General features: G+C 40.3%; 1 protein-coding gene across 5 annotated transcripts in view; it reads right to left on the reverse strand.

Annotated features, from left to right (window-relative positions):
- Positions 1–18,092, reverse strand: part of ULK2 (unc-51 like autophagy activating kinase 2) — a 66,391-nt gene that overhangs the window by 47,506 nt on the left and 793 nt on the right. For all 5 annotated transcript variants that reach the window (XM_029211791.1, XM_029211793.1, XM_029211792.1 and 2 more), the window contains exons 2-7: positions 17,142–17,234; positions 15,952–15,993; positions 7,622–7,654; positions 7,290–7,326; positions 1,881–2,054; positions 948–1,021 (exon numbers count right to left, since the gene is read on the reverse strand). In XM_029211791.1, the coding sequence (XP_029067624.1) occupies positions 948–1,021; positions 1,881–2,054; positions 7,290–7,326; positions 7,622–7,654; positions 15,952–15,993; positions 17,142–17,234 (453 nt within the window). The remainder of the gene's footprint in view (positions 1–947; positions 1,022–1,880; positions 2,055–7,289; positions 7,327–7,621; positions 7,655–15,951; positions 15,994–17,141; positions 17,235–18,092) is intronic.

Genomic DNA, 18,092 nt, shown 5'->3' on the forward strand with positions numbered 1-18,092 from the left:
TCCAGGCATAACATTTTAATTTATTGGCCTTAATAAATTTCTTACTGAGCCACCTCCCTTTAATAATCAGCCCAAGCACTCTGTCTATCCTCAAGGTTATTAGTTCAAGGCTGAACTACTTCACACTCAAGAAGTGCAAAATAGTATTTAATTATATTAAATTATAACATTTACTATATAAGCAGTAAGATTATGATCAGGAAAAAGTAAGTCTAATACAAAAAATTTTTTTTGAACTTTGATTACTAGTTCCCTTAGCTCAAAGCAGTTTTATATTAGAAGAAACCCTAACTGAACATAAAACCATTTTAAATTAAAACTGAAATAGGTACATTTATTTACTTCACAGGATTCTGAAGTTCCAGAATTAAGGTATTTCCAGGCTTAACACCTCACATTAGTTCAGAAGTTTCACAGCTTCACCCTATTAGACCTGACAGTAACCACAGGAGAGGATAAAGAGGAAAACTAAGATTTTTTTTCAGCTGTTAAGTGTGACACTGATGGAAAACACTTCTACAATATAGGGATACTGTCTAAAGAGACAACATGCAGAAGATGACTACACCCTACAGCTGAAGAGGTACGTGCCCCAAAAGGTTTTTTTTTAAGTATTCCTAAAACTATACATTATGTATAGCATGACCATATTTCATCAACTTTTGTTTTCAATTTAATCTAACAGGAGATTTCTACCATAATAACTAACTAATCATGTTAAAAAATAAACGCCAATGGGCAAAGATGACAGACTTTCACAGTCTGCTATACTAAAGTGAAAGATGTCTGCATTATGTCATTATCAGTAATAGAATTAACATTTGTAATATAATAAAAACTCAGACTATATATAAAATCACATCTTACTTGGAAACAAGCATTATACTTAAATTCCAATGCTTATGCTGCTGTGCTGTAAACACACAAGGGTGCAAACACTCACTCACCATGTACATTGGAGACCCACACAGCGTTGCAGCCATCATGTTACTATGTAGGTAACGAGCAAAACCAAAATCCGCTATTTCACAAAATAAAAAGGAGTCAATCAAATGATATCTTTGCTCAGTTAACACAGATCATATGATTCTTTAAAGATATAAGAGGGTACAAAAGAACTGTGAGAAATTAAAGCTTACTGAATAAGACTGTCCACCAAAGAAAAAAGAGCTACCTCACTTTCAACAAGTTAAGAAACAGTAGTCATCACCAACTGCACAAGTCACTGCTCTGCCAGTTTTGTAACCAAGAAGGAAGTGCCACACTTCGCAAGAGAAAATGCTAATTATAATACATGATTCATTAATACAGCTCTCATTCAATATCAATACCAGGTATAGAACTGGGGCTGTTTTTGTCCTCCTCCAGATACCAGATGTAACCCATAAAATATCAGAGATTTCTTAAAATACTGCTAAATAATTATTTTTCCACCAACGAAGAGAAAAACTTTTTAAAAAATCTAGCATTATAAACTGCTTCAAATAATCCTGAGAGTGCTAAAAAAACTTCCAAGTAAGAAGCCTGAACTAAATGATCTCTCAGGTCCCTTACGTTAAAATCCAACAAGCTGTAAAGAATCAGGGTTATTAATTTGCTGCCAGCAACCATGATACATTAGCTTCCCTGTGCTAAGGAGAAGCAGGATTTCCTGCTGGGAGTCACACTCAGAGTTCCTAGCATGGGGTCTTTGGCCCCGTCTAGCACCTGCTGCCAATAATGTAAAGGGTTCCCATATCCAGATGTACCTCACTGAACTCAATAAAAATTTTAAAAGTGTCTCAACAAAGTCCATCATTCTAACAAAGCTGAACTAAAATTATCTAAAAATACCAGGTTCCAAAAACGTTCTTTGCATGAGACAGTACATAGCCAGGTACCTATTTTGATGCGAATACCACTGACAGTGGACTTCCGACGATTGGCATAGGACAGCAGGATGTTCTGGGGCTTGAGATCCCTGTGGATGATCCCCTTGGTGTGCAGGATCCGCATGGCGGCTGCAATCTGATGCAGAAAGACTCTGATGGTGTCTTCACTGAGAGTGCCCTTAGCTGGGAGAAAAGGCGCTCCGTCAACATTCAAGTAGCATCTGCATATTCTGAGGGGAACACTGAGGGAGTACGGAACTGGGATTCGCATTTTCTCACTGTTTCTACTTTAACAATTTAAGTCTGTGAAGAGAGAGCGGATATCTCAAAATTTTTAATCGATCTGTTGTAAAGAGAACTGATTTACACTTGCATCTTTCATTTTCACTGGTGTGTTCCTCTTTGGCTTTCCTCTCGCATTTTTACTGGGAAGAATGAGCATAACAAGAGGTGCTCAACAAATGTGAGTCTCCTCCACAAGCCAAAAATAAGTCCCCTTCATATCAAATACCTGGAATAAATGTCCACATTTAATTCCAACCATTACCTGAGCATGAATTAAAAACAGGTGAACTGCTTGGATGGCGAGACTTGGGCATCCCCTCCACGTGCGCCTGCCGGGGTTGGTGGCCCTACACCTGTCTCCTCCCATCTCCCTGCTGCCAACACACCGCCTCACTGCAGCATGTCTCCTAACTAAAGACACCCGTAAGAAGCCATGTCTTCGGTGCTATGAAGAGGTGGTAGGAATGATCTGAGGGTAGTCACTGTTCAGCAAACAGCAGTGTTTCTACGCGCACACTGGAGCACGTAACGGAACAGAGCTTGGTTTGGGGTCAGGCTGCCTTTGTTCAAATCCCAGCTCCTCCACTTACTGCGTGACCCTGGAAGATGACCCCTCTGTGCCCATCCTCATCTATAAAAAGCTGAAAATAGACTAACCACACGGGGCTGTTGTAACAATCAAGCAAGACAGCATATTTAATAATAGAGACTTCAGAAAAAGGCCTGGTACATAAGTACTCAAATGTGGGCAGTACACAAATATATACTTCATGACAAGTGGGTCTAAAAGTCATTCCTTGAATCTACATTAGGGATTTAATATCCATGGCCCCATTTTAAAGCCTTTGTGAACATACTTCTGCCCATACAACTCTAGAATATGTTCTTTATAACCTTTCCATATGCACTTAAGATTAAGTAAGAAATAACTAACACTCAGAACAAGTGAAATATTACTTTAAAAATCATTTTAGGGGCTTCCCTGGTGGCACAGTGGTTGAGAATCTGCCTGCCAATGCAGGGGACACAGGTTCGAGCCCTGGTCTGGGAAGATCCCACATGCCTCGGAGCAACTAGGCCCGTGAGCCACAACTACTGAGCCTGCGCGTCTGGAGCTTGTGCTCCGCAACGAGAGGCCGCGACAGTGAGAGGCCCGCGCACCGCGATGAAGAGTGGCCCCCGCTCACCGCATCTAGAGAAAGCCCACGCACGAAACAAAGACCCAACACGGCCAAAAATAAATTAATTTATTAATTAAATTTTTTAAAAACATCATTTTAATGACACATTAAGTGACAGTTTATGTCCTTAACATCTTCAAATAAACTAAATCCCCATGGTTTAAAAATTACCGAATTGGGCTTCCCTGGTGGTGCAGTGGTTAAGAATCCACCTGCCAATGCAGGGGACACGGGTTCGAGCCCTGGTCCGGCAAGATCCCACATGCCATGGAGCAACTAAGCCCGTGCGCCACAACTACTGTGCCTGTGCTCTAGAGCCCATGAGCCACAACTACTGACCCCGTGTGCCACAACTACTGAAGCCCGCACACCTAGAGCCCATGCTCCCAACAAGCGAAGCCACAGCAATGAGAAGCCCGTGCACCGCAACAAAGAGTAACCCCCGCTCGCCGCAACTAGAGAAAGCCCGCGCGCAACAATGAATAAAAGACTCAACACAGCCAAAAATAAATAAATAAATGTAGTTTTAAAAAAAATTATCTAATACTTTTTCCTGTGAGGGTAGTTCTTAACCTACCCACTTTTTAAAATTCTTTGGAGTTCTTTTCCTGATGCTATTAAAAAATAAAAATCCAAATACGCTAAAACACATGAAAAGTGAAATCTTCCCTAATCCCATCCTGGAGATGAATGAACACTGTTTACCTCTGGAGTATATTCTTCCAGATCTACTCTCCCGCAGGTGGCAACACATAAATGACTGCACATTAGTGGGAGCATCAAATCAACAACTAGAGCTTTATTTTTGTAATGTCTTACTTAAATTACACTGAAACAATTAAAATGGACGGTAGGGCTTCCCTGGTGGCGCAGTGGTTAAGAATCCGTCTGCCAATGCAGGGGACACGGGTTCGAGCCCTGATCTGGGAAGATTTCACATGCCGCAGAGCAACTAAACCCGTGCGCCACAACTACTGAGCCTGCCTGGTAGAGCCCGTGAGCCACAACTACTGAAGCCCACGCGCCTAGAGCCCGTGCTCCCAAAAAGAGAAGCTACCGCAATGAGAAGCCCGTGCACCACAACGAAGAGTAGCCCCCCGCTCGCCTCAACTAGAGAGAGCCTGTGCGCAGCAACAAAGACCCAACACAGCCAAAAATAAATTAATTAATTAAATGTATTATAAATAAATAAAATTTTTTAAATGGATGGTACAGGGCTTCCCTGGTGGTGCACTGGTTGAGAGTCCGCCTGCTGATGCAGGGGACGAGGGTTTGTGCCCCGGTCCGGGAGGATCCCACATGCTGCGGAGCGGCTGGGCCCGTGAGCCATGGCCGCTGAGCCTGCGTGTCCAGAGCCTGTGCTCCGCAACAGGAGAGGCCACAACAGTGAGAGGTCCACGTACAGCGGGGGGGGGGGGGAAGAAAAAAAAAGGATGGTACACAGTTTCTTCCATTTCATTCATTTACATTTTCATTCTAGGGCTTAGAAAAATTTTGCTACTTTAAATGACTACAGCTGCTTAGAACCAGTATCACTGCCCCATGACATACTATTGAATAGACTCAGGGTTTATCTGATTCAGAGTCCAAATTCTAACACTGTTCCTGTGGGGAAAAATTAATGACCTAGTTTAGGCTGCTTCTGGGCACAAACGACAGTAAAAAATTCACATATTTCTATGAACACAGGATGCCTACTCTCAACACAATCCCATAAATTGAAATTCTCACGTTACAAGTTTAACATTTTAAAGGCACAGCTATCATGAAAACTCTCAGATGAATGAACTCTTGAGCAGTTCGCCCTAGCAGGGCAGGCTCAGCTGTGGCTGCCACACTGAAGATATCTGCTAGAATTAAAGTACAACTTACCAAGTCTTATTTAAAACTTGCAATTGATAGAATTTGTTTTCTATCTTTTGATAGAAAAGGGACTTTATTTATCAAAGCAAATAAAAGGACTAAATAGCTGTCTTGTGATTTAGCGGCGTTAGACCATCCAGACCTCTGACCGCCGGATCTTCCAGACCAGTGCTCTCCAACAGAAATACAATGTGAGTCACATACGTACCTTCAAATTTTCTAGTAGCCACATTTTCAAACATGAAAAGAAACTGGTGGACTAACATATATTTAATCTAATACTTCCAAAATATTATCATTTCAACCTATAATCAATATAAAAAACTTAAGATATAATCATTCTTTTTTCCTATGAAGTGTTCAAAATCCAACGTGTGTTTTATATCACAGCACATCTCAATTCAGACTAGCCACATTTCAAGAGCTCAACAGTCCCACGTGGTCCATGGTACCATATTGAAGAGTAGACAATTCTTTAATTCTAGACAATTCCTTAAGGACGAAATTTAGTTTACATGTCTCTTCAATTGGCAGCTAGAGACCAGGGAGAGGTTAAATAATGACCAAAATCTCATAGTGATTAAGTCATATGAACAACAGAACTACTGCAAACCAGCCTGCCTGCCTGACTGCGGCATTCTGGTAAGCTCTTTACTCTTGGGTCTCCTGTTCTAGCACTATTGCTCTGGAATATCCAATGCAGAGTTCAACATCACAGACAAAAGTGCTGTTGAAGCTGACAAATCTGCTACAGCAGCATCAGCACCTATGTAAGTCCAACAGGATTTCTGTGAAAGGAGGAAACTGATATTCCAATGAGGGCTCTAAACGGCTAAGGTGCCCCTCAACCTGACCCCAGGGAAAGGAGCTTTCATCAGGATCACTAAGCAGTCAAGGAGTTCAAGATTCACAGGTGGACCAGAAGGTAAAGGCAAGGTGTCTTCTAGCTCCAACTCCTCTCCGCCAGCAGTGAAGAAAGTGCCTGTCTCTGCACGGTATCCACTAGGAAATGACATTTTGAAAAATCTTTTCATCAAACTGAGAATTTCTTAAAAAAGAATCGCAGGGAAATACAAAACACACATGGACTAAACTCCTGAGTTCAGGATAATGGCTGTCTCTAAGCGGGAGGGACCGGAGTAGGATCACAGAAGGGCCTACAGGAGCTTCAACTGTATTTAGAAGGAGTAATCCTTGTGTTCTTTACATTATTTCTACATGGCTTTCCAAACCTCAGCAATATATTCTAAAGATTTTTAAAATCTCATTTTCAATTGCACTCCTCGTTTACTTGAACATTTGAAATATGTTGTTTCTCTTCTGTAAACTGTCCATACCCTTTGTGCGTGTATTTACTGATGTCTTAGTGTGTTCACAATCAACTGCCATGGCCTGTCTCTAGGCTGAGTGACGAACCTCTCCCTTTTTGCCTACTCCCCGTGTATCTTTAAGGGGAGGGAAAGTAGGTGCTGGCCTCACCTAACGTCGTTTTAAAAAGCACTTTTGAGGGACACAATTTGATTTGAGCACTTACTGTCCTACATGAATACACTTTAGATACTAGCAACATCCAGTACTAAAATCTTACCCCTGGGCCACAAAATATCTTACCTCTGGGCCACATAATAATTTCAAGGTTACACTTAATCCCTTACAACATTTTTTAAAATTTACGAGCAACATTCACATTAATAAACACATTCTTGGATACATTCTTCCATTCTGGTTTGCTTTGTTTTGTTTTGTTTCTGTGAAGTAAATGAAATGGACTTAAGGTTCACTGACAGCAGCCCACTAGCATCTTTTGAAGAGAAATTCTGTTGGTTTTTCTCTCTTGGGGAGAGGCCCTACCTCTCAGACTGTCCGAGAGAGGCACACGTAAACAAGTACTTATACACAAGCAAAGTTTAGGAGCAAAACCACAACAAATGACAGTCAGTCAGCAAAGTGACCACAATTACACATACACAAATATTTACTGAATGTTTCTATACAAGTACAGAAAACAGGGGTAGCATATTTCAGAAGTAAATGAAGACTAAACAGACTACATTACTACACTGAACACTGACAAAGTAAAAAAAATTACCTTGCAAATAATCTGCCAGGTCTCCACCATTGCAATACTGATATATAAAAGAAAAAGTAATTAAAATAAGACACTGCTTCAAGCTTAATTCAATTCATTATCAGTTAACTTTAATTAAAAATACATTTGTATATAATATAAATCTAGTCTCACAAATTATAAGAATTATAGAATCAACATTTAAAAATTTTATATTCCTTATAAAATAGAATCTAAATCACTGAATCAACTTTATTAATCCAAATTTTCAAATAACCTACCATCAATTTTAAAGTACCTATTAATCAAAAGAAATTTGAAATAAATTAAACAGAAACCTGTATACTACCTACCTCCATCACCAGAAAGACAGAGTTGGGTAATTCCTGAAAGTAAACATATTAAATATGGTTTAGATTAGAGAAAAAATTAAGCACAAATTTTAAAAATAATGACAGTTAATAAAAAAAGTACATGTGTCCATTTTAAACAAGTAAAATGAACTCACAAAATCCATTCGTAAGTGAAATTTAAAATCCCCAAAACAATGACATAGCACCTCAGCTTCAATGACACTAATGTAGTCATCAAAAAGTTCAATTCTGTTCATGGAAAGAACTAAAGAAAGATTCATCTTTTGGAAGAAAGATTCATCTTTTGGTTATGGTTATGGTAAATTTACCGCTTGTGGAAAAAAGGAAGGATTCTCTGGTCCTCAAGGAAGCACTTCCACTTTGAAAAGTTTACGATTTGGAGCAATGACTTGATAAATCCTCCCTAGCAACACTAAATGCACAATCTGAGTTCTGGAATACGTGATCCAGGATGCTTAGTTCTTTGTTTTTCTGTATATTTGAAGGCAATCACATTACTTGGGAATTGCTGGCAAAGGGAAGACATTTTATCACATGAGAAATCATTAAACATAACTTTCAACAAAATTTTCTTCTTCTCAAGTATAAAATACAAAAATCTGATCTCAAACCAGTGTTGTTTAATCACGTAGGAGCACCATACCCTAGCTACTGCAGAGGAAAGAGAGCGAGGGACTCTTAAGGGGAGGCTAAGGAGACACAAAGAACTTCTGTTCCTTCAATATGACAAAGACACATTCCCTTCTTGGTTTTCACAATTTTGGGGGTACACATAACCACTTAGTTTCCCCAAACATTCACTCACTCATTCAATAAATAAGGCAGAAATACTTTAACATCTTTGACTTCTCGGGCAGACCTTCTTTTGAAGGTCTTTGAAGCATTGCTTCAAAGGAAGCATTGCTTCCTTTGAAGCAATGAAAATCTCCACAGATTCAATCATTCTCTCCAACACCCCCCTTGCGTAAAGGCCCGTCCTTTACATGAAGCACCGGAGTAACCTGCAGCAGGAGGAGCTGCAAGAGCCAGGAAGAGTCAGCAAAGGCAGGAGAAAAAAACGTTCATTTTTTAGCAAAACCAATCAAGCCATCTATATACAAATCAAAACTGAAACGGTACTGGAGCCCAGGGAACTAAGAAATGCTTGTAGGGTCAGAAAGGCTGAGAAGTGAGGCCAACACACCTGTGAGCCAGACCACACCAAGGGTTTTCCAAAGCTGAATATATATTTACCCTCCCTTCTAATATTAAGACATCCACATCCTCAACTAATCCCCAGAACTTCCACCAACAAAACTAAACATAATGAATTTCATTTTATCATTTCCCTACTCAAAGTCCTTATTAACTTGATAAAAAAAAAAACCTATTCTCTAAAAAGAAGGGGAAAAAAAGGATATCATTATGAACAACTCAATGCCAGTATGCCAAAATTTGCATGAAACGAATACACTGAAAAACAATTTGAGGGGCCTTCCCTGGTGGCGCAGTGGTTGGGAGTCCGCCTGCCGATGCAGGGGACACGGGTTCGCGCCCCGGTCCGGGAAGATCCCACATGCCGCGGAGCGGCTGGGCCCGTGAGCCCTGGCCGCTGAGCCTGCGCATCTGGAGCCTGTGCTCCGCAACGGGAGAGGCCACAACAGTGAGAGGCCTGCGTACCGCAAAAAACAAACAAACAAACAAAAAAAACAATTTCAGGAAAAACGCAACTTACTAAAACTGACAAGAAGTAGAAAATTTGAAAAGGTATGTATCTGTTAAAGAAACTGAATTATAATTTAAAACCTTTCCACAAAGAAATTCTCCTTAAGTTTCAGTACAGTCCCAATCAAAATCGAAGGAGGTTTTGTGCATGTGTGGAAGTTGACAAGTTGATTCCAAAATGTATGTGGAAATGCAAAAGGCAAAGAATAACTAAATATCATGCAGAAAAAGAAAAATAAAAGTTGGAGGATTTATACTACTAGATATCAAGTATGATACTAGATATCATAAAACTATACTGAAAAAGACAGTGAGGTAAAGGCTAAGGGGACAGAAAAGAGTCTAGAAACAGGACCCCACATGTGAGCTCACAATGCAGAGATGACAGTACAGAAGGGAAGGATGTCGGTTCAGCAACAGATCAACTGGCTCCCCTTTGTAAAAGTAAATGAATTGTGACCCCCTACCTCACGCCACATACAAACTCATTTCCAGGTAGATTATAGAGCTAAATGTGCCAGATAAAACAATAAAGACTCTGGGGAAAAACAAAGAACATCCTCATGACCCTAGGGTGGGCAAAGTTTTCTTAAATATGACACAAAAGCACTAAATACAAAAGGAAGAAACAATACACTGGACTACATTAAAATTAAGAATGTCTACTCACCAAAACAAATGGTTAAGATAGCAAAAAGGCAAGTCAGAGTGGGTAAGTCATTCACAACACCCATATCTGTCAAACGACTCATATCCACAATATATAAAGAACTCTAACAAATTAATAACAAAAAGACAACCCAATAGAAAAACAAGCTTCTACAGGAATTTCAAAAAGATATTTAAATGACTAATAAACTTACAAAAGGTACTCAAGTCAGGAATCATCAGGAAAACGCTAATCACAATCATAGTAAGACACCTCATCACCTGAATGGCTAACACTGCCGAGTGCTGGCAAGGATGTGGCGTGACAAACTGACAAAATGTGGTGGGAGTGTAAGCCAATAGGCTGGCAGTATAAGCTAGGCCTGTGCATAGCCTATGATCCAGAAATTCCTCTTCTATAATGAAGTCTCTGTAAAAACCCAAAAGGACAGGCTTCCAAGAGCTTCCAGGATGGTGAACATGATGAACTCTGGTGAGAGTGGCCCACTCAGGGTGGATACCTTGCCCTAAGCATCTCTTCCATTTGGCTGTTCCTGTGTTACATCCTTTTATAATAAACCAGTAATCTGGTAAGTCTTCTCTGAGTTTTGTGAGCCACTCTAGCAAATTAATGGAACCCAAGGAAGGGGCAGGGAGCAGACCAGAGGGCTGGGAAAACCACTTCAACACAAACGACAAAGAGCTGCCAACTCTGATTCCCTCTTCTTCACCTCATACAGTACTCAAGTCCTATCAACCCGGCCTTCTAGACATTCCATCAATCTGTCCAGGCCTCCCCGTTTCCACTGGTGCCTTCACCCACCCAAACACCTGCAGCATGGTGGCCCCATAGCCACCCGTGCCCACTCTCCACAGAGTAGCCGGTGTTTTACACACTTTAAGAAACTTGTATGCCTATTAATTTATAATGGAGAATATGTCTTTCTCTAACCATAATGATTGGGTCTGATACTCTCCCCATATATACTCCCTAACTGGCATAAAAATACCTGGAATGCTAATTCATAATCAGAAGATTGCCCAAGGATTACAGAAAGAAAGAAAGCAGAAGTAGGTTTTCCCCTTTCCCCAAAAGAAGAAAATTGCTTTTTTTCTTGATTATAAAAAAAGTATGTGCTTATTGCAAAAACTTAAGATACATAAAATCTGAAGGAAGAAAGTTAAAAAAAATCACCTTAATCTCACCGTTTGAAAGAAGCGCTATTAATATCGTAGTGGTCTTGCTTTCATGCATCTATAATACCTGTACACATATTCACACCCAAAGGAAGCATGTACCTGCTAGGTTTTTTAAATTTTAATATCCTTCCGTATCTTTCTTCTACTCATGCAATCATAAGTTAAACATACACATACTTTACTTTGAAAAAACGGGATATCATACATAGATGTCTGAACCTTGCTTTCCTCACTCAATAATACACCAAAGAAATCCCTCCGGGTCAACTACATACAGACAACTCTTTTTCATAAGTGTGTTATATGTCATAGTGTGACTGTATCACCATTTATTAAGCTATTCCCTTGCTAAGGAACATCACTTGTTTCTAGGTTGGGCCATTATAAGCAAAGCTATATTGGTTCTTGGACATACATCCTAATTCTCAAGCTTTTATGGCTCTGGGATAGATGCCCAGGAATCTGGGTTGCTTAGTAAAAGGGTGTGTATTTCTCATGATGACAGATATTTCCCCTCATTGAAAGATTTTTTCACTACCTATTGTATACAAGACACTATTCCAGGTCCTGAGGATACAGCAGAAAGCCAACAGAGTTAAATGCCCTGTTCTCCCCAGCCTTCAATTCTAAGAAGGGAGGGTCAGGCGCAAGACAACACGGAAGAAATATGTATGCAGAGCACGTTAGAGGTGACAGGTGCTTGGGAGGAGGGGAGACCGCGCTGGGGAGGGACTGCAGTTTTATTTAGGTGGCTAAAGAAAGCGTCCCTGAAAGCACAGCGCTTGAAGAAGGACCTAAAGGAGGCTGGGGCGTGCCTGTGCAGGCTACAGACACGGAGACTGTCCTGTGCATACAGTCTCCCTGTAGGGGACACGGCGCTCCAGGAACCACAAGGAAGCCTGAGTGGACGGAACACAAGCAGCGAAGCACAGAGCAGGGGAGCCAGAGCCAGGGGCAACGGGGCTGGGCTTTCACTCACAGGAATGGGGTCCGCACAGAGGAGGGACACGCCCTACCTGCACTACGGGGGGAGGGCTCTGACCGCAGTGTCGGGACTATTCTTCAGGGCACGGGGGCAAGGTGTCGCCAGACAGCATCCCCAAAACATTCTAGCAGTTCACATTTGTGCCAGTGACACGGGAGAATAGCTTACACCTCCCCCTAATCCCACCAGTAAGAATTACTGCACTTTTTAATTTTGCCCACCGGAAGGCTGAGAAGTGACATCTGTTACCTTAATTTACATTTCCCTACTTGTTCATGAATATCATGCATTTCTTAGCCATTTTTATGTCTCTTACAAGAACCAACAATTTGTATCCTTTGCTCACTTCCTCTTTGGGTTGTCTTTTCCTTAATTTGTGAGGTTTATGCATTTTAGGTGTCAGCCCGTCACCTTTCAGGTTGTACAAGTTTTCTCAAACTGCCATTCGTCAACTGCACGTTTTTGCATTTTACTGTGGTATAGATTTAAGTGTACAAAGACTTGTGACACATGTATACACCCACATAACTACGCTTCCAGTCAAAATACAGAACATTTCCATCAGCCCAGAAAGTTCCCACATACCCCTTTTCTGTCCATCCCTGATACCAAGTAGCAACCTCTGATCTGCTTTCCCCAATTTCTACCACCCTAGCTGAGTCCCCTCTCCTCTTGAAACTCACAAAAACAGAATCACACAATAGCTGTATATAGCTGGCTTCTTTTTCTCAACATAATGTTTGAGATTCATATGTTATGGCAACTATCAAGTTTGTTCCTTTTTACGGCTGTCAATTTGTTCACAATATTATTTGCTATGAAATAATTTTTAAAAAATTTTGTATGTCCCTACCACTTTTATGGCTTCTGAGCTTATCTTGATTTAAAATACCTTTCTAGCTCTTAGATTACATATTTAAGCCTTTAATTCATCTCAAAGTTATTTTGGAAAATGATGAAAATAGACACCCAACTTCATTTTGTCTCAGTTTGCCAGCACCATCTATGAAATGCATCTTTTTCTCACTATACTAAAAATTACCAAGAGGTGGATGTTTATCCAGATCACTGACATTCACGCAGGGAAGTATTCCCAACTAACAATATTTATCTCATGCCCAGAACGCTCAAAGATATGTATCTTCTGAAAAACAGACATGATATCACCCTCCAAATGGTTCTGCACTGTCCTCAAACTAGAGATCCACCCCATGTGGCCCCTCCACCCTCTCCTGCATCACTCAGCACTACTCCTACCTACCTCCCATCTGCACTCCCACCACATCCCTTCTTCCAGGTCCTCATGCTAGCTCGTCCCTCCTGTCAGCTCCTCCCAGAGGCCGCAACTGCATGGGAAGCTGACCTGTTCTCCCCGCCCCCACTGGAGCCCGGCCTCCTCCCACTTGATTATAGATTCATATATCTATTTAGAAAACTCTAAAATAAATATAACAAACAGTGGTTGTCTCTGGGAAGTGCCGTGTCTTTTCCAATTTATTTGTGTTGACAATGTTGGAATATTTTAACTGCGGGCATATATTACTTTTGTAATTAGGGAAAATGTGTTTCTTTTTAAGTGTCATCCAAACTGAAACCTGATCACTACAAACAATGTCAAAAGTTCTCAATTCATCAAAGTGCACACAAACTTGAGGTGGACCTCCACAAGAGATGGCCAGTGAGAATGGTGCCAACACCCTGTACCCCCTGATGAACAGTCGGAATCCAGGAAGCAAATCCAAACTCTGTTTACTTGACAGCCAAATGCTGAAGACTAGATTCATTCGACTAATAGTTCTTAAGTTTATTTTTACAAATTAGTTCCAGGAGTACACAATGCACAAAACAGTAAACATTCTCATGCAGTCACCTTGACATTCCCAACTGTTCCTTAATTCTGGTTTCTGAGCACATGTTCTCCCTGATGCTACCTCATTGTGCAGCCAAAACCAGTACTTTTAAATATTTCTCATTCTGATAGAAAAAATCCAACTACACTCTCTACCCTGAAAGCAAGACCTACTCTGAAATTGACAGGGTTTTCTGCACTTCTCAAAAGATGGGAAATTAAGAGTTAATGTTATTTAACAATTTTTGTAGGAGGCGCTGACTTGTACCACGTGGTGCCCTCTATCTACAGAGACTAAAACAACTACACAAACAGCTCTGAGGAGAACCGACATTTCAACACGGACTGTGACATCAGATCAGTTTTACTTTAAACTTTTTTCCCCTTTCTTTCTAGGCTGCTTTGAAATTTCTCAAATGAAGGAGTAAATTACACCTATTTAAATAGGTAATAAACTATACCCACAGCACGCACATATTCTGTGCGTGGAGTTTAAACTGCAACATTTTTGGAGAACAATCACACACTGCCATCAAAAACTTTAAAACTGTTCATGCTATTTTTCCTAGTAATTCCAATTCTAGAAATTCAACTTACAAGAAATAATTGGGTATCTTCAGAAGGTATGTATTCTCCTCGTAGCATTTTTTTTTTTTACAATGGGAAAAACCTTAACATCTTATAACATGGGTTTAGTTAAATATAAATACTCTGTGGTATGATATGACATGAAAAACGACATACAGAGAGCAGTCCGCTAAAATTAAAGGACACTAAGAGCAAGGACTTCGTTCTACTCACGGCTTTGCTCCTTTGTTCCTTGCACTTACAAACTCCTGGCCACCGTAGCCCCTCAAACCTCACACGTGCTCATCAGTATCAGACCCCTGGGGCTCTCACTGGGTGCATACCACTGGCCAAGTGTGATTCCAGTATTCAGGGATTTATAAAACACAATATGGCCCCTAAATATAAGCCAACTACTTGCTCTGATGCTCCACCCAAAAAACAGGAATTTTCTCCAAAGTTGGCCTTTTAAAAAGGATTTCCAAGGGTAATTTTGACTATATAGAAATGCTGCCTTAGAAGGTAACTTCTGAGGACTTCCCTGGTGGCTCAGTGGTTAGGAATCCGCCTGCCAGTGCAGGGGGACACGGGTTTGAGCCCTTGTCCGGGAAGATCCCACATGCCGCAGAGCAACTGAGCCCGCGAGCCACAGCTACTGAAGCCCACACACCTAGAGCCTGCGAGCCACAAGAGAAGCCACCGCAATGAGAAGCCCGCGCACCATGATGAAGAGTAGCCCCTGCTCACCGCAACTAGAGAAAACACGAGCACAGCAACGGAGACACAACACAGCCACAAATAAAAATAAATAAAATAAATAAATTTATTAAAAGAAAAAAAAAGAAAGTAACTTCGGAACCCAGCCTTCCCACCTCCACATACAATGCAACTCTACTGTATGCCATGGCGATAATCCCAGACAAATCTAGATGAATATACAGAGTTTCTTTGTTTTTATTCCACGTATTGTCTAATATCTCCACCATTAGCAAATGTTGCTTTTGCAATAAGAAGAAAGCTCTACCTGATTTTTTTAATAGCTCAAAATAGTCCTTTCTACATTTATCACAGAGATGCTAGATCTGGACTTGACCTAAGACAACACTACTCCTATAGTATATTATCTGTCAGTAAGTTTACTCATGCAGCCCATTATTTATTTTATCCTTCTGCCCTATGCTATTGTAAACAAATTCTTAATTAATAAACACACAGCTCAAGCTATATATCTTTTCAACAAGAATGAGGCAATTTTCTATTTCTGTTAAGATTCACTTACATTTGTATGAAATAGAAAAAAAATTTAAGTTCTTTATTAACATACAAATATTTCTTTAAAAATCCAAAATAAGGTACCTGAACATCATAGAGCGCTACAATGTTTTCATGCTGAAGTTCCTGTTAAGAAAATCGAGAATTCAAAATATTTGTATTTATTCTAATAATTATAATATTTCAATACACAAATAAAACTAAGTATACACACACATATATATCCATTTATACTACTTCTAGTATACCATACTTCTGTTACTAGACTAGAACAATTCAGTCTACTGAAGAATAAAAACAAATGTGCCTGATCAAACTTTACTTGGGGCCTAAATTTTTTTTACTGTCCTAATTTTTTAGACTCTTAACAAGGTGAGTACTCTCATTTACAAAATAAAGGTCAGAGTTAGTACGACCACATACTTTCTGCTAGTCTTTCAGATTTAATATACAATTTCTAACAAGAAAGGCATAAAATTCCAAAGTGCTTTTAAAAAGCACCATTTGCCTAAAAGAACACGAAGTATACTTCAACAAGCTATAATTCTTACCAAAGAGCTGTCCAGAGAATAGTAGTTCTGATGAATGTTAGATGAAGGTTCCATGTTTATATTACTTTGGGAAACACTGGGTTAAACGCACCTAAATTGGTCTCTTCATTGTATAATTTTTTTCGACTTTCTTTAATGAGTCAAGTGCTTTGTCACTCTCCAAGAAGTATTTAGTAAACAGGATTTTCCACACTTATTTGACCACGGACTCTTTTTTTCCCTCAAAGCATCCCACTTGGATAACAGTGCTTGTGAGTGATCTAAAAAGACCACTTTAAATAAATAAATAAAAATAAAAAGACCACTTCCAAGGAAAGTAACTTTGTTCAATTTATAAGGAAGAAAGATTCCAACTGCCCCCATTTCTCCCCCCCCCCCAAAAAAATTAACTATAACATGAAAGGAATCAGCAGAAGAGATAAATAATGTGTAAGAGGCCCCTGCCTCTTCTCAAACAATAAGGCAATAACTAAGGGAAAGAAATGATGAGAAGCTAAAAGCAGTTTTCATCTAATCCCTCTAAGCACTGGCCAAGAGCCACAAACATCTTTTCTTAAAAACAGCTTCCCAGTACTCAATGTTTCAAAAAATTGAGCATGCAAAAAATGAGAGCAACAGGTGAACATTCTCAAACTTGGGGCCAACTACCAAAACTGCAAAGGATGTCATCATGTATCCATTTAAGTTTTAATCTAGTATGAAATATCACATAAAGAAACATACCTTTAAGATTTTAATTTCCTTCCCAAGCAGTATTTGTGATTTTGACAAGTTCTTTTTATTAATACTTTTAATAGCTACCTCCCAATCAGTTTTCTGGAAAGAAAAAACACTGTTACTCCTGCAAATTATTCCACAGAAACAATGCAACAGCAAAAAAAAAAAAAAATCTATAAGCATAAAGATGTTTTTAGCAAATTCATGTAACAGGACTGAGAAGAAAAATAGAAAAGAACCCGAATCTCTAACAGAAAAATGATTTTATAAATTAAAGGTGTAGCAAGCTAATGTCCTACAAGGTAGCCAGTAAAAATAAATATGAAGACCACGTAGTAACAAGCATTAAGCGAAAAAAGGACACAGTTTATTTACAACTATTTAAAAGTTATGGAGAATAACCTCGGAGGTGGTACAGTTAACTGAAAACAGGATTTGACAGCTAGGTAGGATTAAACGTGTTTTCGCTATTTTTTTTCCCTTGAGTTTTAAGTTACTCTCATGATAAAGTCAGCAGTATTTATTACTTTATCGGCTAAGCAACCAGGCCATCCCTTTGGACCTGCCCCTTGCCCCAAGCCTTCTAGGATTATTTCCACTCCCGAGGTGCCTTTCCAAATTCTTTAGATCCTAAAACCTGCTGGGGGCCTGTTTGCGAAACAGCAGAAGCTTAAAAAAAAAAAAAAAAAAAAAAAAAGCCAAGCCCGCTTTCGGGTCGATTTGGGTCTCCCCGCGCCCCGCCCAGCCCTGGGGACTGAGGCCGGTGGGGCCGTCCGGGCCCCGCGCTGGGAAAGGCGACACCGAGTCGGAGAAGCCCCGGGCTTGCGGACCGCCGGCCGGTTTTCCGCTGGGTCTGCAATTATTGGCCACCGGGGAGGGTCCGTGCGCTGCCGGCCCGGCCCCGCCGCCGCCCTCTCGCACCCGCCGCGGCCGCGCCTCAGGCGCCGCCGGCCGCCC

This window comes from Monodon monoceros, unplaced genomic scaffold (genome assembly GCF_005190385.1).
Source record: "Monodon monoceros isolate NGI ecotype Baffin Bay Population unplaced genomic scaffold, NGI_Narwhal_1 Super_Scaffold_9, whole genome shotgun sequence".
Classification (NCBI taxonomy): Eukaryota; Metazoa; Chordata; class Mammalia; order Artiodactyla; family Monodontidae; genus Monodon; species Monodon monoceros.